Raw genomic sequence first — 23,495 nt, forward strand, 5'->3', positions numbered from 1 at the left:
GTCAGATTTTGAGTTTAGTTCCTTACTCAAAATTTGGATGAACAGGGACTCTATCCCAGCAAGGAAATACTTCGTATAAAGCACCCTAAGAGCCAGAGTCAGCTCTGTCACTTGATAGCCAGGTAATCTTAAATAAGTGACAGATGTACCATATAGGCTTCACATATTCCTTTCCTGTTTAAAAATATAAATGAAAACAACAGGCCCAAGGCCTAACTCATCTGACTCCTGTTATTACATCAAACAAAGTGAGGTCCATATAAAAGCTTTACCCACAGGAAGTGTGCTCCGGCCATGATTCAGTACCACCACCAATCATTACTTTAACAACTGTCATTACTACTTGACAGCCCACTCAATGAACCTGCCCTCACAAAATGGCTGCAGGAAAGCCGTAATTTTCCCAAAGACAAACCACACCTCAAACTTCTCAGGGCTTCTCCTAAATACTATGACAAACTATGCTTGCTGCATTTAGGCTATGTCAGCGCACTGATTAGGAATACGTTTTGCTACTATTAACGTATCATCTTGTTCTGGGGAAATTCCAAGCTCGGTAAATCTGTACCCAACCTTGCCCAGACTTGAAAGGAAAAAAGTTTAAAAGTGTAAAGAGAAAAGCCGGAGGGTACAGAAAATAGAATCATGCAATTTTGGGAGCAGAAGAGACTTTCAAGATGGTGTAGAGTCTGAACCAAACCTATCATTTTCTGTGGGAGGGAAATGATACTCAGGGATCTTGAGGTCACCCAAATGGTAGAACAAGACAAGGGCCCAGGTCTCTTGACTGACGGCCACTTTCTTATTTCACTGAGGCTACATTTCAATCAGGAAGTCTGACTTAGTGTCTCCAAAGACCTAGTGCTGGAAGTGTTAATGGACAATGCTTGGTTCCCTGGAGCACAGAGCTATTCTAAGACAACACGTAACAGGAATACCAAGGGTCCACGAACCCAGAGGGAGCCAAGCTGCTGGTGACTAGCGGCGCCAGAAAGCATGTTGACACGCTGCATGTGGTTACACATGAAAGGCAAGTGAAGAGAAAACAGTTTTGCATCCCACCCATTCTATTTTGGGACTAGCTCTGGGCACCTACGGGAGGGCTGTGCCATACCCAGTCACCCTGTGGAAGGACCTTTCAGTTCCTTCACTCTCTATTCTGTGGCTTCCGTTAAAATGTTTTCTGCTGCATAAGAACCCTAACAGATATTTTACAAAGAGAATTGTTACAGCTTATTAGGATCTAGGAACCACTGTAGATGATCAGGGTCATTCTAAAATGGAAGGTTCTCAATCTGGATTTGAACCCTGCTACCCATCATTTCCAAGCAAGTATGAGAACTGAAACTTTCAACAGCCAAGTCTCCTAAGTTCCCAAGGGAGCAGTTTCTCTGGGGGGACCTAGCAACATAATCACCTGGGGTGCTTGCTTAAACTGTGGAGTGGAGTAATGCCCAGGAACCTTCCTTTCTAAATAAGCATTTCAGGTAGTTCTGCACACTGCAAAAAACACTTTAGAACTAATGTTCTTACAGGCATGTTTTTCAATCAACAGGATAGGAATCACACTAATGTAGCTGAAATAATGATTAATTTAAAACCAGCCTTCTACCCAACCCCCGAAACCTAGAAAACAGTAGAAGAGAATAACAGAAAACAGTAGAAAATACCGCATGGCAAGTGTGATCAGAAGAAAATATCCTGGGGCTGGCGGAATGGCTCAGTGACTACCAGTGAGTACTGCGCTTGTCGAGGACCCAGATTTAGATCCCTGTACCCATGTCAGCGAGCTCACGAGCACCTGTAACTCCAGCTCCAGGGCATCCAAAGTCTTCTTTCGGCCTCTGCAGGTACTACACTCATGTGCACATACTCACACATAGACACATACCTTAGTAATAAATATTTTTTTAAAAATAAGATATAGTATATATTATACATAGCAAAAATGTTTTCTGAAAGAGATGTTCTTGGTTAATAATATAAATGTACATTGTCTTGTATTTTTCTGTTCTTTTTGTTTAGTTAGATTTTTTTTTTTTTTTTAAATCAGGGTATCACTAAGTAGCCCAGAGTAGTGTACAACTCATGTTCCCTGCCTCAGTTTCTCAAGTGTGTGGACTACAATTGTATACAACCATGGCTGGCACATGTGTCTATTTGTATGAATTTGTGTGTTCCAGCTTACGATAGTTTAGGAGTCTAAGCCAATGTCCTAAATTCAAGGAGATAGTCAGATAGCCCAGCCCCTTTTAAAAATCTGAAAGTTCTCTTCAAAGTATTTTCTTCCAAAGACAGAAATGAGGGAGGAAGGAGGAAGAAAGGAAATGTATCAGGAGGAGTATCACCAGGAGGAGGACTCACTGGGTGAGAAGTCCTTGCTGTGCAAGTGCAGGGTCCTGAGTTCAGATCCCAAGCACACACAAACACTAGGAGGTTTTGGCTGGAAACAAAAACTTCAATACTCTAAGCCAGTATTAAAACTGAGTCAGTATTTTTAAGAAGTGTCAGTTAGCAGTTCTGAAACTATGTTCTGTACAATCTAGGACTGAATAACTAATTAAATATATTATGGATAACAGGATCACAGTCCTGACTGTTCAGAGAGGAGAATTACATATATGGAAAGTGGAACCATTTAAATAAAACATGTGACATTAGAACAGAACTAAAGATTAAAGTGAACTCACAGGCTTTTATGTAAGTAAGTAGAGATAGTCTCTGGATTAATGATGGTTGAACTTAAAAGTGCTTTTACTTGACAAAGGTGTCAAAGCAATATGCACTCAGTAGACACTATATTCTGAATTTTGAGTTCTAATCTCTTCCTGGGTGCCACAGGCAGTGTGACTTTCTCGTGATTCGGGGCAGTGGCCAACATGTAGTCATAAGTGTAAATAATTAATACTCCAAAGTGTGCTGTACTGCTAAGTCACAGAGCCTATTAAGTGTGATAAATTCACTTTCAACTTACAGTATTTCCAGATTACTATGAATTTGTCAGAATGTAATCCCATCATAAGCAAAGTTTGTAACCTGAATCAACTCACAGACAATATGATCAGAAGATAAGAGATAGCAAATTAAGTAGTAATTTTTGGGTCAAATGATAAAAAAGTAGATTAATAAAAATAAAGAGTTGAAATTTATTCTCCATTAAAGGACACTTAGAGATAAGATAACTACACAACCTTGACTTTTCCTTTGCCGAAAGGACTTTTTAAACAACTGGCAAGATCTGGATGGCTATGGATTAGGTATTATCGTGGTAATCTTCATCTTCTGACTTTGACAATCATGCTGTGACTATGTTTGGCAGACACATACTGAAGTATGTAGGAATATAAGAGTGCCATGTCTACAGCTTACTCTACAAATTACACATGAAAAGAAAAAGAAACGTGAAGAAAATGTGTGCTATGCTAACCATACTTTCAATCTGGGTAAAATGGCATATGCTACTCTTTGTACTACTCTTAAAATTTTTTCTATAATTATAAAATATAATTAAATATAAAATTAAAAAGTTGTCAAGGGTCCCATTCCGGAAGAAAGAGAAGGTGTTTTCCTCATCTCTCCTTTGGCATTAATTACATGTTACTTTGTCTTTTTTTTTCTCCGTATAAATCTATCTCCCACATAACACCATGAGGCTCCTGAAGAGGCCCAGTCATGCCTATGATGCTGGAGCCTCTGCAGAATTGTTGACTGTTGATGGAGTGTCTAAAAGTATTCCTTAACAAGCTTGGTTCCTCAGCTGGAACTCCATGCCTCGTTGGAACACAAAAATGGACGTACTTACACCGGTTCACGTTAATCAGTAAGCTCCATTAATTAAAACCCTAGCTTATTCTACTAGGTACACTTCACCCCCGGCAGAGCCTGGCATATCATAAGAGCTCAGAAATGTTTGCTTACAGAATGAGCCTACTAGGACTGGTATTCACTTATTTTCTCAACTTCTGGACAGAATGGCCAGAAGTGGCCTGCTCCCAGAATCACTAAGAATACATACGTGTCCTTAGATCTTCAAAACGCTTGCTTGTTTCTGGCTAATTAGAGTGGCGCAAATATTTGCTCACATCTAATATACTGCCTTTCTTCGTTCGATTAAACTTTTGTTTGTGGTATCACATACTGCATACACATTTTTTCCGCCCTGGTTTTCCTGACTATGCTATGAAGCACATGTACTTGGAGTTTGGGGGACAGGGATAGGGAAAGGCAGCATTGGAGGCTGGAATGTAGCAAAAGCCTGCTTAGCACATGTGGGGTCCTGGGTTAGAGCTCTAGTGCCACAAACGGAGGCTGAGGGGGTGCAGAACTGAGTTCTTTAAGTCATACTATCCTGACCTACCGATAACTGGAGGTGATTAATGATGTCATGGGAATCTCGAAAACTCAGCACTGCGAAAGTGCAAAAACAAGCTTAGAATCCAAGGAACAGTGCCATGTGGTGGTACATGCTTGTGAGCGAGCTCAGCACGCAGGCAGCCAAAGAAGGAGGTTCAACAGTGAGACTTAGACATAAAGGGGAAAAAAAAAATCCTAGAAAAGCACATAATTCAGAAATCTGTGGACTGTAAGAATCCAAAGTACTTTGAAGGTGCTAATGAACAAGCCTGTGCTGCAGCTGTCCGAATGTCTGTATCAGGAAAGAGAATACATAAGGAAGGCGCTGACTAAGTCAGAGGTCTTCTGACAAATGAGGAAGGCAGGAAATCAATATACCGTTGAAGCCCAGCCTTTCTTACTGTGTTTGCCTCCCTGGGTACCTCTCTCTCTATTCAGAGGCCATTCAATAGAGCTCTGTGTTCTAAGGAAATCTGTCAGAGGCATTTCCACCTGTACACTGCAAAATCAGTCCCTTACAACTTCCTCCTCTTGCTGAATCCCCAAGACGCTGCCTATAAATTCAAAGAATTTCAAGCATCAACAGAAACCTCAACCTCCACCCCTAGAACTCAGTTAAGAACATCTGTTGTTTACAAAGGTTCAGAGTGAGAGCTGCCAGACTTGTTCTGCAACCTCTACTTTAACAGCGGAGGCTGCCAGGAAGGGATGTTCTGAATTTCACGCAAGGATGCCCTCTTCCAATCACATAAGCAGAAATAGGCTAATGTAGCTCAGCATCTTACCACTGCATCCAATCCTAACTCGTGCAGTTCGTTCTAATCCTGACTCCTTATCCAGTGTACCAAAAGTGTTAAGATGCAGCTCTGCTTCAATGATCCTTCCAGAATGTAAAACAGGGGGCAGTGAGTCAGTAAGTAGAAGAAACAGAAGGTAGGAGAATAAAATTATCCTGCTGCAATGAAACATCCAAACTCTCCTTTTTCTCAGCCTCCTTAAATCCTTCCCACGTGATTCTTTATCTCCTCACAGTGTGACCCTTCAGCACAGTACAGGACTAAGATATTAAAGTCTTTACTTCAATTAACATGGGGCCAAATTTAATTGAGAATGTAATTGTGCTATCTTTTAGCTTTCTCTGACTGAACCAAGTGTGAGTCCCTTCTTGAATATTCCACCGTCCCTTCCTTCTCAGGAACTACTGACACCTGCCTTAAATGGTATTCTAATTTTAGATTCCTGTGCCTGTGTGGATATGTGCTATTATTCTCCTACAGCCTGTCTGACTTTCTGTGTAGCAGAAAATGTCTTTTCTTCTTTTCTTGGAAACACTCCCACTTAACACAGCCCCCAACAAGAAAGCATGGCTGTTGTCTTTAAAAGAGAGCTGGGTCAAAGACAAAGCATTTAACCGGCTGCGAATTCCCAAGAATTAAAGATTCAGAGACGGAGCTGCACACTGCTCCCTGGGCTTATTGCAACACTTGTAAGAGTAGAGGACTGTACTATAATTTCCCTATCCCCAGTATTGCTGTCAAAGGGCATGCCTCCTGTCTGTGGAATGGAAAGCTTGAAGTGTGGTCTGCTGACCCTGTATGTCAGCTCCTAGGACCCATAGGAAGCTCTCACAAGGCCAGCATACCCCCAGATGCTCATAAAAGCATGTTTTGCTGTTGACCCATCTGTCATTCCCTATCCCAGAAGGATAAAATAAAGCCATTTAAGTAGAAGCGTGGCAGCTTTTGATTGGTTTCCTGAGACCAGGAGCCCAGTAGCCACATTTGTTGCTGTACTGGCCTGCTGGCCTCCATGGAAAGCGCCCCAGGAGGCCAAACAGAACTGCTCTTCTACCTACTCAAGTCTCCCTGCTCCTTCCAGGGCCCCAACACTTCCTTGCAGCTAATTTCTACTGAGGACCTACTCAGTGTAGGTGCTAGCCTAGTGTATCATACACTATATCCAACCCTGAGACTAACTCTTCCAGGCAATTCCTCTCCACACCTCATAGAGGGGGAAACTTAGAGGGTTTCATGACTAGTTCAAGGCCACATACTACAGCAGAAGACACCAGGTTCAGACTCACGTTTACCCGGTTCAAAGCTCTGGGGTTTTGTTTTGATTTTCTGCTGTGTTGCAAAGTATCCCTTGAAGATTTCAACAGAATTCTTTTTCAGTTCCAAAGACTGGTCAACCACCTCACCTTGCTGACACTCAAGTGGCCTTCTTATGACTCCCATCCTTTCTGACCCTTGTCTCCCATCCTTTCTGACCCTCGTGTGAGGAGCTCTCAACACTATTAATTTTTTTTAATTAGGTCTTTGAGAGTTTCACATGTGATTCATTCACACCCTCAACTCTTCCCAGATCTATTCTATTCCTGTCCCTATCCATACAAAGTTTTGGATACCTTAAAAAAAAAAAAAAAAAATCAAGACCAATTTCTGCTGCCCTGCTCAAATATTCTTGGGTGAATGGTCTTCCATTGGAGCATGGATAACTTTCTAGGGGCTACACTAAGAGAGAAACTCTCTCTCCCCCCCCCCCATCCCCCAGCAGCTAACAACTACCAGTAGCTTCATGGGATTTTGAGGGTGGGATTTTGTGGTTTGGTCTGGCTTAGGCTTGCACAGGTCTTGTGTGCTTTCACACCTGCTTTGAGCTCGCATGTGCAGCCGCCCTGTCACAGAAGTTCTGCACTGGCTCTGATACTCTGTCCACCCCTCTTCTGCAGTGACCCCTGACCCTGGAAAGGAGGGAGGTGCAACTGAGCGCTCTGCAGTCTCTTCTGTCGGTTGCCAGCACCTCCCTGAAAAAGGAGCAGCCATCACCTAAAGCCACAGGGAAGGGGAGCCAACCCATGCTGAACACCAGATGCTGCTACATCTGCGCAAAACTTTCCGGGGGGGGGGTGGACGGGACTGCCAAATGTGTCCAAAATGAATGAATGATGCGCAAGTCCCAGGAACTCAGGGCGCTGCTCCTTCCAGGAATTCTGTTTCCTGTTGCTGCCCTCCTTAGGTCATCTCATACTCAACTTTCAACTTGACTTTGAGGAAGACTCCATTAACAGAAGGAAGGCACCTACAGCACCTGTGCACATACACAGACAGGCTAGACCTAAGACCACACATGGACTCCACAAGAACTTTTCTTAACTAAGTATGCACTTAACCTTTCACTGAAGGGACTGCTGACGTTGAATAGCTGTCAACTCCTACTGTTTTATATTTATTTGCATTTGACCACTTCGCCTGCATGTACGTCTGTATATCATGTGTATGCCTGTGTGCCCAGAAGTCAGACCAGGGCATCAGATTTGATGGGACAGAAATTACAGAAAGTAACGGATGACCACGTGGGTGCTAGGAACTGAACCCAGGTCCTCTAGAAGAACAACCAGAGCTCTTACCTGCTGAGCTAACCCCACCCAGCCCTCCATCAGACTCACAAGATACTGAGGTCAGGCTCTCTTGCATCCTCCCTAAAAGTAATTTTCCATGTGTCTACCTTCAAATATTGCTAATTTAATGTTAGCAAAAGTAAGATCCTGGGTTTTCTGAGAGGGACAGGCCCAGTTATTGTCCCTTTCACTTCTTTGGCCCCCCCCTCTAAGAGTCTAAGACATAATTGTTAAATGTCCAACAAATATTTATTAAGAAGAAGGAAAAGATGGAGAGAGAGAGAGAGAGAGAGAGAGAGAGAGAGAGAGAGAGATGTCAACAACAGGTTATAAAATAGCATAAGGTCTATAAGGAACACAGTAGGATAGCCAAGCATACTGTTTCTGTAAAACTCCACATGGGGTGGGAGTGGGAAATTACCTCAAAATATAACAAAGACATTAGTTATTAAAATTAGGAGATCAAAACCAAATGGGCTGAAAAGTGATTTGCAGCCCGTGTGACAGATAGAAGAAAAGCCAGCACATCATTAATTAGAGCCCTTCAGAGTCTTGTGGGGCACACTAACACCAAGTCGTCAAGGCACAAGCAAAGACTCCACAACAAACAGGAATACATTTATGCTCTTCAAAGAGTGAAAGAAAATGCAAAAGCATCTTCCATGGGAAGGCTTCCTACTGCCACATGCCTCTGCTTTGAATCAAACAAGGCTGGTAGAACCAGGGGACAGAGAGGCCACATTACCTGTCTTCAAGCAGGAGGTGGAATGGGATAATCACGCTAGTTGTCTGTAGCGTCTCTCACTGTCAGGGGCATCAGGTCAGATTTTTGCAGGAGTCAAGCTATATGGGTTTTAATGAGGACACCTGCATTCAGCAATGTGGGGAAGGACAAAAGGTGGCCAGGCACTAAGAACAGAAAGCACAGCCTTAGGGTGACAGGGTAAGGGCTTGCAGGGGAAGAAATTTTCTAAGATAAAAATAAAGAGTTTGGCAACAGTTGCTCCTAAATGGGCTACTTAAAACTATAACAAAACAACTATCCTAACCCGGGATGGATGGCTGAAATGGAGGCAGAGTAAGAGACAGCCTGGAAAAGGGTGGGATGAATCTATGTACACCGTCTTCAGCCCTGGCCAACCTGCTCCATCCCAAGTTGAATAAATTCCACATCCCAGAGCGGGATCTAGCCAGAGCGGCTGCTGGCAGCTGTTCTGGCAACACGGGCAGACAAACTCGTGGCGTTACTGGGCCAACAGCTGCTACAGCTCTGGGGGGAAGTGACAAGTGCCTGTTGAGAAGGAACTATTCTGGGACCAGTCATAGAGTCAGCAAAACCGAGGCTATAGTTTGCTGGCTGGATGAAGATACGGCACACTTCCTGCTCCAGAGTTTAGAAAACTAAAAAGCGCTTTCCCTGTTCCAGCTACAGCATGGGCATGATTCAGTTCCTTGCTCAGAAACTGTCAATGGCTCCTTTACCCTTACAGAACAAAGCCCTAACCCTATTGGCCAATATTTATAAACCTCTGTAATCTTCGAGCTTACCAACTTTTCCAGGTTTATTTAGGACTACAGTTACAATTCATATTGTTCAGAAAAGTAGATGAGTTATCCACCAGCCATGTTTTTGTCACCTCTGGACTGTTGGGAACACTATTTTCTCTCTAAAATGCTTCTTCATTCTTCTCCAAGTGCTTGCATTGTCTTAATTATAGTGGATGTATTTAGGGACAAGACATAGCATTAGCAGTTTTAATTTTCCATGCCTATCCATTGAACTTCACCTCCAAAAGGCTCTTCCCTGGGCCCCTAAGCAGAACAAACCATTCCTGTATGTGTATTATGTATGGACAACGGGCATTACTCTTCTACACACCTGTCTTTCCATACACCATGACACTTACACAACATTGCAAACGCTGTCCCTTAACATCTCTGCCCTTCCATACCGAGAGAAACCCTACTTTCTAGGTCATCCAAGTTAATAATGTACTTTCTAGTTTCCCTTCCAGGGCAGCATAACCACATGACTAAGTTCTGTCCAGCTGGATAAGAGTTAAAGGCACGTACATGCCACTTCCAGATTATACCTTAAAGACAGAAGACATGCTGCCCTCTTGTCCTGTTGCTTTTACCAATGGATGAAATGGGACGTGGCAGCAATGAGCTACTTGGGGCCATACAACAAAGGATACAGTCTAGGAGTGGGAAAAGGAGTCTGACAGTGTCCTGACTGCCCAACAGACTATTATCTACAGAAACATCTACACCTAACTTGTATATGCTATGATTACTTAAGGCCTACTATAGCAGCTAGCACCCATCTTAACCAACCTAGTCATTCTTAAAAATGCCTCTAAATATCCCCCATCCCCACCAAACAAACAAAATAAAAAAACAAAAAAAGAAAGAAAGAAAAGAAAAAGCCAAAAATTTTGGTGCTACATACAAAATATCAGCACAGTTGCACAACTGTCTCTGCAGCAACGCTTACAGTATACAAACATCTGACCACTTGGCCATCTTCTACAACACAGAAATGAGGAGGGGATGACAATGTGAAGGTTCTATCACTAGCGCTACACCGAGAAGGAGAGGTCTCGTGACTGCATCCGTGAGACAAGGCAGAAGTTGGCATGTGGTCCCTTCAGATGCTCACTGGACTTAACCAAGTTGATCATAGGTTTAATTGTGGCAAAGGAAGAAAATGAGAGAAAAGGTACAAAGGCTGAAAAAGATCAAATGAAAGATAATTTAGAGTTTCATATATACATTTATAAGAACAAAACCCATTTATTGCACGTAAGCCAGGGGGACTCTCAGTCTGATTTTGTTGACATTTTTAGGAATGAATTAGTCTCAACACAGAGTTGCCTAGAGCTCTTGTTGAGTTTTTCTCCATCTTATCCTTATTAAGTGCATTTGTTCAAATGACTCATCTCTCCTTGTAGTCGGCTGTACCATGTGAGAGTTTTTGACCTACAAAAACCAGCATTTCAGATGTTCCATTCTGAGAGAAGAAAGCTTCTTGTTTGCAGGCTCTTTTTTAAAAAGTTCTATTCCGCGCGCACGCGTGCGTGCGTGCGTGCGTGCGTGTGTATGGATACAGTACCCACAGAGGTCAGAAGAGTAGAATAGACTGCTGGAACTATAGACAGTTGTGAGCTGCCTGACATGGGTCTAGGAAAGAAACTTGGATCCTCCCAAAGCAGCAAGCACTCTTAACCACTGAGCTGTCCCTCCAGTCTTCCAGCTCATCTGACTCTGCTTTGTTTCCCTCAGGATGCCTTGAGCCCAAAATTATTAGTAAAGAAACTGTTGGAATTGACTGGGATCAAGCTCTCCTTGAAACATTAATAGTTCTCTGAGAGAGACACAGTACCCTCCCACCTTTTACCTGCCTGGGAGGAGGGGCTGGCCCCCTTTCTCATCTTTTCTAGCAGAACTGCTTACTATCTCCTAACACTGGGAGGTCTCCTATGCCTTAGGCTTTTGACTCTTGGCTCTTATTTTCTCTTCTACATGCACGGTACTGTTTACACTAAAGACTTGAATACTGAGCTCTGCTGTACCACATCTCAACTTGGGTACCTAAAATCCTTCCAATGCCTCAAACTCAACTGCTCCAAGTAGAGTCACTATTTAAAACATGTTTCCTCCATGCCTTCATGTTCTAAAGGACACCACAATTCTTCTGGTTAGCGATACCATGTCACCTCTAACCATTAAGATTCTTTTAAATTTTTCAAATGCCTCTTTTAAAGTGCTACCTATAAGGCTGAAAGATCTACCAAAGGCTTCGGTTCAAGGCTTGTTTACTGCTGTGGTAGTACTGCTGGACAACAGCAGAATCTTTAGGAGATAGGACCTAGTAATAGGAGTTTAGGACATTGGAAGATTGTCTTGGCTCCATCCTCTCTCTGCTTCCTGAATATCATGAAGGAACAGGTCTCCTTCACCAAATGACACACACACCCCCACCAGATCAAACACCTATGGACTTAGAACCTCTGGAATCATGAGGCAAAACCAAAATCAAACACTTTTCCTCCTTACAGTCTATTTATCTTAGTTATTTGATCATAACAACAGGAGGCTTATTAACACAAATACATCCCTACTGCTTTTTTAAAATACGCTATCCAATTCTACATGCACTACCCCCAAAACCTAATATTCTTCTTTTGGATTAAAAAAAAATTATATAATTTTGCCCATCCTTTTCCTCAGAGACTCATTACCACGGGGCACATCAAAATTGACCTTCTGTGCTTGCTGTCAAAGCTCTATCCTCTGGGACCCATTCTACTTACTTAACCTTGTTTTTCACTGTTTTTGAAAATATCCATTTTCCCCCCCTGTCTCTATTATTTAAGCCCCTTTGCCTATATAGTTTGCATGGTTCTTTTCCTTGTTAACCAAGCATTCCAAAGCTAATCTTATCCCCATAGGAAGCAGCACAGAGCATAGTAGCTAGCAGACATTAAAGGGAGCTAACAACTGGATTATTAGAATAAGATAAGACACGAATAAGCTGGAATAAATAAAGCACATCGTAATGATCAAAAGAGGGTGGAAATGGCCTTCTTTTCTAGGTCCTTGCATCACCTGAATTGCACGTCCAGAGTTCTCACTCCAACTTCAAATTACCTGACTGTCGTTCTAATTAAAAGGCCACGTGGAAAGGACATGCTTGCTCTTGGCCACATCTTAAGGCACTAGGAAGGAGTTCAAGGGATGAGCAATGGACATTAGTTGCATGAATGTTCAACAATCTTCCCTTTGGGGCTAGCTAGGAAGACAAAGAGAATCCGCTGGGGTGGGCGGGAACAGGAAGGGTTAGTATGACAGTATTAGAAGTAAATGTAATTGAAATCCATTACGTACATGAATAAAAGGTCATTACTAAATCTATTATTAGTCACACGCATGGTCTCTCTCTCTCTCTCTCTCTCTCTCTCTCTCTCTCTCTCCCACACACACACACACACACACACACACACACACACACACACCTTAGACCACTGGCTGACATACAGGAAAGGCTATAAAGCGCATTAGCTTGGCTCCCACTTATTCTGATCTCCCTTAGATAAGACTGGTGTGAAAAATGAAGAGTTCTTGAGGACAAACTGCAGGCTCGGGAAACAACCTGGATCTCAGTGGCCTCCCTGCACCCCAGACCTCACTCTCAAGGTTTCTAACAGCAACTGCCGTGGAGTTCCTACTTAAATTGCTGGTCCTTGGTGCTTCGTGTCTTGGCTAGGAAGCGCTCAGCCAGCTTCTCCAGGTTTCGAGAGTAGTCCATTTCAATCTCGGCCTTCTTTCGGAAGAAGTCTTGCAGGTCCTGCAACAGCTGCACCCGGAGTTCACACTGCTGGTCTAGGCATTTCATCTGCTCTGTGAGCTGAGCCCGGATCTCTGCAAGAAAACGCAAGAATGTGGTCAGACAGACAGCGCTAAACACACACCGCACACACAGGTACTCACTTGCCTTTCTTTGACTTGTTCCCCGTTTCCTGGAATGTCAAAGCCCCTCATAAACAGCCTACAACTAAAACCGGCCAAATGATGCAAGGAACCTCTAAAAACCTCCAACTGTTTTTGAACCACTCAGGACCGATCAAGAAGTTGTTAGAATAAGTTGCAGAATACACAAAATAATATTAAAAGCTAAATATTTATAAAGCAATTTACTGTTTCTAACACCATCCAGAATTTGGGCTCTTTTCTGGCAAGAAGCCCAAATGAATAATGAGATGAATCATGTTATCCTTTTTTAAAGAATGAATACTATTACTCAGTCTTTATAGAAGACAAACCATTAAATCCCAGGAAGCTGGGATTCAAAGTCAGACAAATGACTATTTCTTACACTTTTCCTCATCATTTCAAAAATGTTTTTGAGTATCTTTATGAAGCAGGATGAGGATCATTGTATTTTCATGGAGGTAAGAAGATGCCTTTTCAAGGTCAAATGGCAACAACCAAGAATAAAACATGACTTCTAGAAAAATCACATTCAAGGTAAATTGGTTTCATAGTTTCCAATATTACCGAATGTGAGTCTTCAAGAAGCTATCTTTAGAGCCGGAGGAATAGCAAAACAATAAAAGACAGAAAGCGGTCTCTCGCTCTTTGGCCTTGGCAGCAGAAGCAAGATGACGAAAGGAACGTCATCCTTTGGAAAGCGCCGCAATAAGACGCACACCTTGTGCCACCTCTGTGGCCCCAAGGCCTACCCCCTTCAGAAGTCCCCTGTGGCAAATGTGGCTGCCCTGCCAAGCGCAAGAGAAAGTATAACTGGAATGCCAAGGCTAAGAGGCGAACACTACCAGGACTGGGCGTATGAGGCACCTAAAGATTGTCTATCGAAGATTCAGACATGGATTCCGTGAAGGGACAACACCTAAACCCAAGAGGGCAGCTGTTGCAGCATCCAGTTCATCTTAAGGATTTCAGTCAGTCATAAAATAAATGTTCTGGTTTCGAGAAAGAAAGAAAGAAAGGAAGAAAGGAAGAAAGGAAGAAAGGAAGGAAGAAAGAAAGAAAGAAAGAAAGAAAGAAAGAAAGAAAGAGGTCTCTCTTACTTGTACCTCTCTTGTTCCATCCTCAGAAGCCTGACAGCCTCTGCTCTGTCTGAGGAAGAACAGTGTCCAGTAACACTCCTGCTTGGCAGATTTCCTACCCAGTCCTCGTAGAGGACTAGCAACACTATCACTGTGAAGCCACCGCAATGGCAGCTTCAGACGCAACTGGATCTGTCTTGAATACACTCCATGTTTTACTGATAAGAGATTTGGCATTTGAGGCAAACCGACTTGCCAACACTGGGCTGCTTCCTCGCCCAGAGTAGGCCAACAGTGTATGTCCAGCTTAGTTTACGCCCAGTTCCCCACTAGCATCAAAATAGAGCAGTCGCCTTCATCCCTTTTTCCTACCAGTACACTCACCTGCAAGCACAACTCCAACTTGAGGTGGAAAGGAAGTACCTATTTCTTACATTACACCTTTCCCGATGCGCGCTTCAAATTCATTTCCCCCAGCACTGGCAGGTGGGGAAGGAGGAGTCAAGTCATCACCTGAGCTCTAGATGAAACTTTGGGATAAGGGCCATGATGCTGAAATCTTAGCAACCACTGCTTTCTTAAAGCAATGAGGACAGACAAAGCTGCATTGGGTTCTGCTTCTGAGTACCTGAAGTCCAAAATCTATCCCCATCTTTATTGCTTCTGTTTCTGCAGGTATCAGGACGTGACAGACACAGCTGGTCCTTTGTAGGTGCCCCTAGGTAATCTCTAAGAGCAATCTTCTTCTCCATCTCTGTCAGCCCTGCAGTAACCCAACCTGAACTGAAACTGAGCACTTCAGGGTTGTTCCAAGCAAGCAGAATGCTTCACTGAAAAGCTGCTGCCTACCTCATCACTCATCAAAGCTCTCTTGTTCTGTGTATTCTGGAGTCTGATTACAAGGTTTTGTGTGTGTGTGTGTGTGTGTGTGTGTGTGTGTGTGTGTGTGTGTGTGTGTGTAAGACATCTACAGAGCTCATGTCAGGAATCTGGTCCTTGGCAGAGGTTTCTGGGTCTTTTAAGGGTAAAAGCCCTTGTTATGATCATTCCTAGAGGCATCTGCCCCTTTGTACATATTAATGAAAAGCTAGCAGTAAGGGCAAGTAGACAGGAAGATTGTGGGTAGAATATTCACGGGTCATCAATCCTACTTAAAACCTGCCCATTAAATAAGAATCACCTCTTAGAGCAAAATGGCTGTCCAGGTGCCAAATCAGGACTAAAGGCACAAAGGGAGAGGAAGGTACACTGAGGCTATCGAGTCCCTCTGTGTCACCAACAACTCACTTAAGACTTGTGCCTCAATAATCTCCCAGCTAGGAATGCAGAAAGAAACATTCTAGACTGTTCTAGAGATTATAGGCAAAGCCCCATGATTCTAATGTAATTCAAGAAGTAGGCTGTTCTGAAACTGTCCTATCTATGAAATAAGTACCTCAAGGGCCGCCTGCAGGACACAGCATTGTCTTAGAAGTTCCCATGCACTTCCAACCAGCATGAGATTCCAAGCCGACTTCTCAACGAGTACTCAAGCAGTGTAGCGTGAGCTCTATCCTGTTCTTGCACCATCTTGATCCTTATAGGAAGGGTGTGTCTTTACTGAACACATTCTATCGATAAACACACACTGTAGCTCACTTAATTTCCATTACCAGCTTCTAAGATATTTCAAATGAGAAAAACTGAAGGTTTACTAAGTACTATGCCAAGGGCCATACCAACCGTGCTAATAGGGCTCATGGTGGTTAATGCATGATGGAGTCTGTTCATTATTAGCTCTGAGACAAGCCTCTGGGTATAACCTACATTAGGTTAATTTAGGTTGGATGATTCCCTGGCTGAGGGTGCCACCATCCCACAGGCGGAGTGAGGCCTTGAACCGAATAAATGAGAAACAAGCCAAGCATTTGTTGATCTGACTGCAGAAATAGCTATGGCCAGCTCCTTCAAGCTCCTGCACCTCAACTTCCCTCCCAAATGACTGCTCCTCCAACGGGGAGCCAGACTAAGAATGGACCCTTCCTCCTTTAAAATTGCATTTGTCAGATATTTCATCACAGCAACAGGAAAGGTAACTGAGGTAGGGCTAAAGCTAACTTAACATCTATCTGCCTTGTTGGAGAAGTAAGAAGTAGATACTCCATGGGCAGCATTGCTGGGTAAATCAGTGACCATGTGTTTTAATCTCTGGGATCTCAATCTTCCTGCTGAAGAATGGCTCAGGGTCCCAAGATCAAGTTTAGGCTAGGCCACTGATGTACAAGCCCGTATTGTGAGTAACCCATAACCAGACTGGATCCCTTCCCTACATCCTACATCTGTTCTCCATGGAAGTTTCAAAGCAAGTCCTTCCCTTCGCCTGTGAGCCCATCCTGAGGTGTTCAACAAGTATAAAGATAGGGAAGCAGGAGAATGATACCCTCACCCCAATCCAGAAGAGACTGCTAACAGACGCCACCTGCCATTGGTTTGTGACTTGGCATCACTCCCCAACAACATGCCTAGAAGGATGTCTCCCCCTTGTCAGCCTTCTCGGAACAATGGGGAAGGCAGTAAGAAAGACTCTAGTCCACTGCTCCAAGACAGAATGGCTCCTCTGTGGACAGTAGAATGTGCTGCGGCTGTTGTTACAACAAACAGTGGTCCTCAATAAGGCAGTTGTGCAGCCTCTGTCCACGCACATACGGGGACAGAAACAATAGGGTACTGACTGTCAGCACACTTGGGCCATGTGCCCAGGCTGGAGACCCCTCTATACCCTGGCTGGCCACAGGGCAGAAAGAAAAAGGGGCAATTTATAAAAGCAAGGAATCTCTCAAAGTTCCCTGTGTGCTCAAGTGGGTATGCATGTGCACTTGTAAACACACTCAAAGACACACTATTTACATCGTGTTCTAGCACACAAGCCAGGAAGACTTTACAGTGGGCAGAGAAGTCCTGAGAGACGGCAGGCCCTTGTAGCACCTTTTACTACAGCTGTGGGGAGAAGCCAAGCTCTACGTTTTAGAAGCAGCTGTCTCTGAGCTATGAAACACAAAGTCCCAAAGTACTAAGGTCACACGAACTGGCTACAGGAAAGGATGAACACCACAAGCAATCTCCTCTGGGTACCTAAGGCGTTTTGGTTTTGCTCTGAATGTTCTTTACTACATAACAAACCCACAGGAGTAAAGTAAACTGTAAAGCGAAGACCTAAGAGGTAAATATAACCACAAACAGAAAGAAATCTAACTGTAAATCTTAAAAATTCAATGTCCTTTGACTCCTATTTTTCTACCACATTTTAAAATGATACAATTAAAAAAAAATCTTCCCTTGCAAGGACCAAAGTTTTTAAACAAGTTTCCTAATACTCAAGAGTTACCTGTGTTATTTCATTCATGATTCAAGGCAAAATTTAACTTTGTTGTTTTGCTTTTGCACAATTTTATATGTATATGAAAACATGCCTCATCACTTTAAAGATGTAAATTTTATAGTATGTGATTCATTCTCTCTCTCTCTCTCTCTCTCTCTCTCTCTCACATACACACACACACACACACACACACACACACACACACACACACACCTTTAACTCTACCAAATGTGTTCTGGTGTTCTGTTGAGGTTGAGTATCATTGTATTCTGCCAACTAACAGGGAAATGGCTCCAGACACCATAAAGAATTCTTGATTTCTATTTCTCTACTTTCAGGGTTAAATCAGTCCTAAATTGAATAATTATTAAAACAGATTGTGCAAGCAGTGTGTCTGGGCAGCAGGCTTAGCCATGACACTAAACTCTACTGGCCAGCACATCACTATTCTACTGTTTCAGAGGATGTTAGATCAAAATATGGCAAGGAATGTTTTACATCCAAACTCAGGACCAGCAGACATAACCAACAGTTCTGGGCAGTTCTACCTCCTTCTGCCTCCTGGTTACAGCTGAGACACTACACCTGGCTTAGGAGCTAGAAGGAGACTTGTATCCTACTAAGAAAGGATGCTGCTGACGGGTGTCAATAAGGCTATCACTGGAAGATACTGATAGTTTAGCAAAAATAGTCAAGGCCCTGCCTCATTGACAATCATGCCTTTAAATGATAATACCTTTCAGTGCAGATGAAACTGTCCTCACTTCAGAGAACACCTGGAGAATTCATGGGCGTTCAGATGGGGATTGTGTTCCCTATTGCTTTAATCCTAGGATAAGAGCTTATTTCTTTTGCTTTCCAAAACACATCTATCTCGACATTCTAGAACTTTCTCTCATTTAATCATAAATACCACATATTTAAGGAGAAAACGGGAGTAGGAAGGCAGGTCAGAGAAAAGAGATACACTGTTTTAGGAAAGTCACACAGGTATATATTTTTAGGAAAGTCACACAGGTATATATGTCTTCCCCGCCCCCCCTGGGTGTGCTGGCATCTTGGAGACAGGTGCTGTGGCTCCCATGGGCTCTGCTGCCAACATGAAACATAATATTAGGCCATGTTTCCCAGTGGGAACCTGGCCTGACTGCCAGTCTTCTCCACAAAATCTACCTCACCTGTTTTTAGTCCTTTCACAGACATGTGATGTCACCTCAATCAAAAATACTGATTCATAGTACCTTCCAGAAAGTGTTATATAAGAACACAATCGAGGCTTTCATGAGGCTCACCCTCCATTATTTCTTACCAAGACTTCTGATCCCAACAGTAATCATTTCCTCCCCAAACTGATCCCCAGGAAACAAAGCTAGATGCCCTGCCAAGTCATACTCTGTATCCTGTTCTACAAATTTTATAATTCCAGGGCTCTTAAAAATCCTGGCTGGCAGAAATGAGGACCAAAGCCCACAGAAGTGAAGGAGACTGAGAGGGAGCCATCATAGGTCTCAAGAGAAAACTGACTCTAGAGAAATGTCCAGAGACCTACAAGACTGACCCCAACTAACAATCTGAGCAATAGTGGAGAGGCTCCCTTAAATGCCCTTCCCTGATAATGAGATTGATAACTACCTTATCCACAATCATAGAGCCCTCATCTAGTAGCTGATGGAAACAGAAGCAGACACCCACAGCTAAACACTTAGCTGAACTGGAATCCAAATGCAGAGAGGGAGGACAAGACCAGGCTACAGAAACACATAGAGACAGCTGACTGAACAAGGAGGAGCTCATGGAACCCCAGACTGATAGCTGGGAATCCAGCATTGGAGCAACTCAGACCCCCTGCATGGGTCTCAGTCAGAAGGCCTGGGCAGTCTAAGGGGCCTCTGTCAGTGGAACCAGGATGTATCCCGGTGCACAAAAGGACTTTGGGAGCACATTCCCCATGGAGGGTTACTCCCTTAATCTAGAGGCAGGAGGGAGGGCCTAGTCCCTACTCCAAATGACTTGACAGATTTAGATGACCCCTCCAGAAAGGCATCACCCTACATGTGGAGTTGGGGGTTGGGATGGGATGGGAGGGTGGGGGGGCAGGAGACGGTGGAAGAGAAGGGGGGAGGGACGGAGAGGGAACTGGGATCAATATGTAAAATAAGAAAAACAAACAAACAAACAAATAAATACGTGAAGGAGACTGGTGAGTATCACACAGCTGGTTAGCCATAGATTCAGAACTGGAACCTTAGTAGCCAGGCTCTGAAGCCAACCTTTTTTTTTTTTTACTGTTATCACAGACTTTATTTGTGTGCCTTCCCAGGGCTCTGAGATTACAAAGACAAAAATTCTCCCTCAAAATTAGCAAGGGAGTGGGGAGTGAGCAAAAGGCTACAGTCGAGTAAAATGATATAAATAAGTGAAGATGTGCACCGTGCTGAAAAGCAGGGCAGAAACACGTACACACTGCAGCTTGGACGAAACAGGATCCTGGCAGCCAGGAGCCACGGATTTCCACAGTCACAACGCACAACAAGCCTCACTCACACAAGGGATTTATTGAGAGGGGAAAAAACCAGGAAGGTGGCTGCCTCTGCTCAGGTGAGAAACGGTAGCAAGCTGAACAAGATACAGGGCTTGTACAGAGTTAAGAGATATAATTCTTTTAGGAAAGGCACACAGGTATACCCTTCCCTCCTTGGTGCACTGGTATCTTGGAGACAGTGCCAGACAGAGTTTCCTGGGTGTGTGTGTGTGTGTGTGTGTGTGTGTGTGTGTGTGTGTGTGTGTGTAACTTCCCAGAGTGGAGATGGGTGTGGTTATATGTCCAGAGACTGGGCTTTTTACTCTGTAGAATGGGGGGCTGGGTCCTGCAGTTAAGGCAGTTAAGAGTGTTCTGTGGGTGGAACCTGGGAGTTGGACATCCTCAGGGAGGGGCGTGGTCACTCCCATGCCTTGAAAGGCTTATAGATACAGTACTACATTCAATCTACAAGTGATACCACATCCTTCGAGGATGAGTACTGGTCCTCATCTATGAATAGCTGATGCTCAAAAACAAACAGAAACACCAGGGAATCACTTTCAATAAACTAAACTGCAAGTCCTCTCCTTCAAAGAATGCGACTAATAGCCTTTATCTCATTACTTCACTCTCTTGAGTAAGACGCAGAAATCTTCACTAACAAGAATTATTCCAAACAACTGCTTCTGGAATTACTGCTTTCATTCCTGTGTCTGGTTACCTCCAAATTTCCATCTATACTCTAGACCTCTCGAGCCTCCCAGAACTGACTTAGCATCTCTTCTTAGTTCTCTTAACAGGGTATCCACAGCTTAAGCCCAAACGGAAACTCTTGACACAAGCCCTGGCCACTACCCCTCCCGGTTCCTAGCCTAATAATGGCACCAAAAACCTTCAATGTTACTGCTGAGTCTTCTCTTTCCTATTCTGTCAACTTAGACTGGCTGAGTCCAACCTCTTCTTAGCCTCTCCACCCATTCTCCACTGACAAGCTAAGTAACCCTGAGTCACTTTGCTCTCAATAGCTGTCCCTACCTGGTTCGTCACTCTCCAGCCTTGTTACACATGGCAGCTCTACTCGTCACCCCCCAATGGCTACTCACATAGCTCAACGGCTCCAGTCTCCGGATTTCATCCTCACGGATCCCCAGGCACACAGGCCTTACTGGTCATAGGATGTGCCTAGCCCACCTTTACCTCAGCTAAGGGAGTAATTGCTTCCCTTGACTTGAAGCATGCTTTCCAACTTTTGCATGGCCAGCCCCTTCCTTTCACTCAGTTCTCTGCTCAGAGGTCACCTTCTCAAAGCAGTCTTCACAGCCACTCCATCTGATAGGTCCCTAACACTAACCTTTACCTTCATTTGATTTTACTCCACTGTAATTTCTACACATATTCATAACACTCTAGGCATTGTCTCCTCTCACTAGACACAAGCCCCATGATGACACAAAGAATTTGCTTTGTTCACTGTTGACCCTTGATGCCTGAGTGGCCAACATATAAAAAGCCTGAACTCAATGGATGAAAAGCTGCTTTTATGAGATTTGGGACAACTTATTGCTCCCCCCACCCCAAGACTTTTGCATCATGACTGCTCCCTAACCCCCAAAAAGGTCAATAGCTATTCCTCTTAAAAAGAGAAAAGAAGAGCTGGGCAGATGGCCCAGCAGGTCAGGGGACCAGAGTTCAGTTCACTGCACCCACAGTAGGTGGCTTACGATGGTACATGACTCCATTTCCAGGAGGTCTGACATCATCTCCTGGCCTTTGTAGCAACCTGTATATATGAAGCATATACTCACAAAGATTTACACCCACAAACAAAAATCAATCTTTTAAATTTTTAAAAAAGAAACTCCAGAAAAATTCAAAGGAGACGGGCATTATCTAGTCAGCTCTGTTCTATTCTGACAAATGTTTTCTCTCCATTATTTATGACAGATACTAAAGGACTCACTGTATATGTTCATGGGGCATTTTTCATAATTAATGAAATATTTTTAGGAGAAAACTTTACCAGAACAAAAGTTTCAGTTGCCCCAGGGCTGGCCAAGCTTCATTAACACAAGGGCAGTCAGAGTAAATAGCGAGGGCTTTCCCAAACTTCCTTTCATTACCTTTACCAGAATCCAGAATGTGACCAGCCTGCAAATGTATGAGTCTGTGGGGTCTTTAAGTAGAAAATAAAATCATCACTTTCAATAAGATTATACTTTCTAAACATGTAATTACCAGAATCAGAAGATCACAGAGGCCAATGAGAATCTGAAAAGTGCCCTTGTCAGAGAGACAAAGGTACCATCAAGAAAACATCTTGCCCCTCCAACTAGCCCAGAGCAATATGTCAGTCATAACTTTATAAACATGTGAACAAATAATTTCACTTCCAAGTATATAAATGTGTGCTTGAGCCAAACCAACCATACCTTTTTTTATTTTTTAATTTTTACAAATCAAACTTTTCTTTTTGTGTTTTGTTTTGTTGCTTGATTTTTCAAGACAGGGTTTCTCTGTATGTAGCCTTGGCTGTCCTGGAACTGGCTCTCCACATTCTTTAAAATTTATATTAAAATTAAATATTTTATCCCCCTCCTTAACATTTGCTTTGTTTTCAAAACAAGGTTTCTCTATGTAACCATGGCTGTCCTGGAACTCACTCTGTAGACCAGGCTGGCCTCAAACTCACAGAGAGATCCTCCTGCCCCTGCCCCCCAGGAGATGGGATCAAAGGCGTGCACCACCACTGCCCAGATTTTTCTCACTTTATTTAAAAAATAATAGTGTATATCACTGCTAAATAAAAATTCAGTTTATATATAATGAAAGTTATTAAATTTTAAGTAATTAAACTATAGAATATTTTAATGCTTTAAAAGAAATTTTTGCCTAATATCCACACCTTTATTGTAGTTTCTAAAAGTGATAACACTTATTTAAATTCCTGAGGAACACCATGGGAAGAGTCCTGAGAAGCCATTCTTATTTTAACCAGTTTCCCGGGCCTGCCTTCCAAAGGAACGAGGTCTTCTAGAGAAGACGGACTGCGGGGAGGGGCTGCAACAGGGCAGCTCATTATCAGGTAAAGAAATGTATTATCAAGCCTACTTGATCCAAGACCCAGGAAGGGCTTCCAGAAGCCAGACTTCAGCGACTGGGTTACCCAGAAAAAGAGTACAGGGAAGGCTGCCTAGGCCAGAGGGAAGACTGTATTTCAATGGTCCAGAGGAAAAGGACAGGAAGAGACATAAAGGGAACTGAAATAATAAAAGAAACCGAGACCAACTGGAA

At 43.3% G+C, this 23,495-nt stretch overlaps 1 protein-coding gene and 1 pseudogene across 4 annotated transcripts in view; one reads left to right on the plus strand and one right to left on the minus strand.

Annotated features, from left to right (window-relative positions):
- Positions 1-23,495, minus strand: part of Srgap2 (SLIT-ROBO Rho GTPase activating protein 2) — a 205,438-nt gene that overhangs the window by 108,163 nt on the left and 73,780 nt on the right. For all 4 annotated transcript variants that reach the window (XM_051204128.1, XM_051204127.1, XM_051204129.1 and 1 more), the window contains exon 2: positions 12,985-13,177. In XM_051204128.1, coding sequence (XP_051060085.1) covers positions 12,985-13,177 — 193 coding nt within the window. The remainder of the gene's footprint in view (positions 1-12,984; positions 13,178-23,495) is intronic.
- Positions 13,917-14,246, plus strand: LOC127236463 (60S ribosomal protein L37-like; annotated as a pseudogene).

This window comes from Phodopus roborovskii, unplaced genomic scaffold (genome assembly GCF_943737965.1).
Source record: "Phodopus roborovskii unplaced genomic scaffold, PHOROB, whole genome shotgun sequence".
NCBI lineage: Eukaryota > Metazoa > Chordata > Mammalia > Rodentia > Cricetidae > Phodopus > Phodopus roborovskii.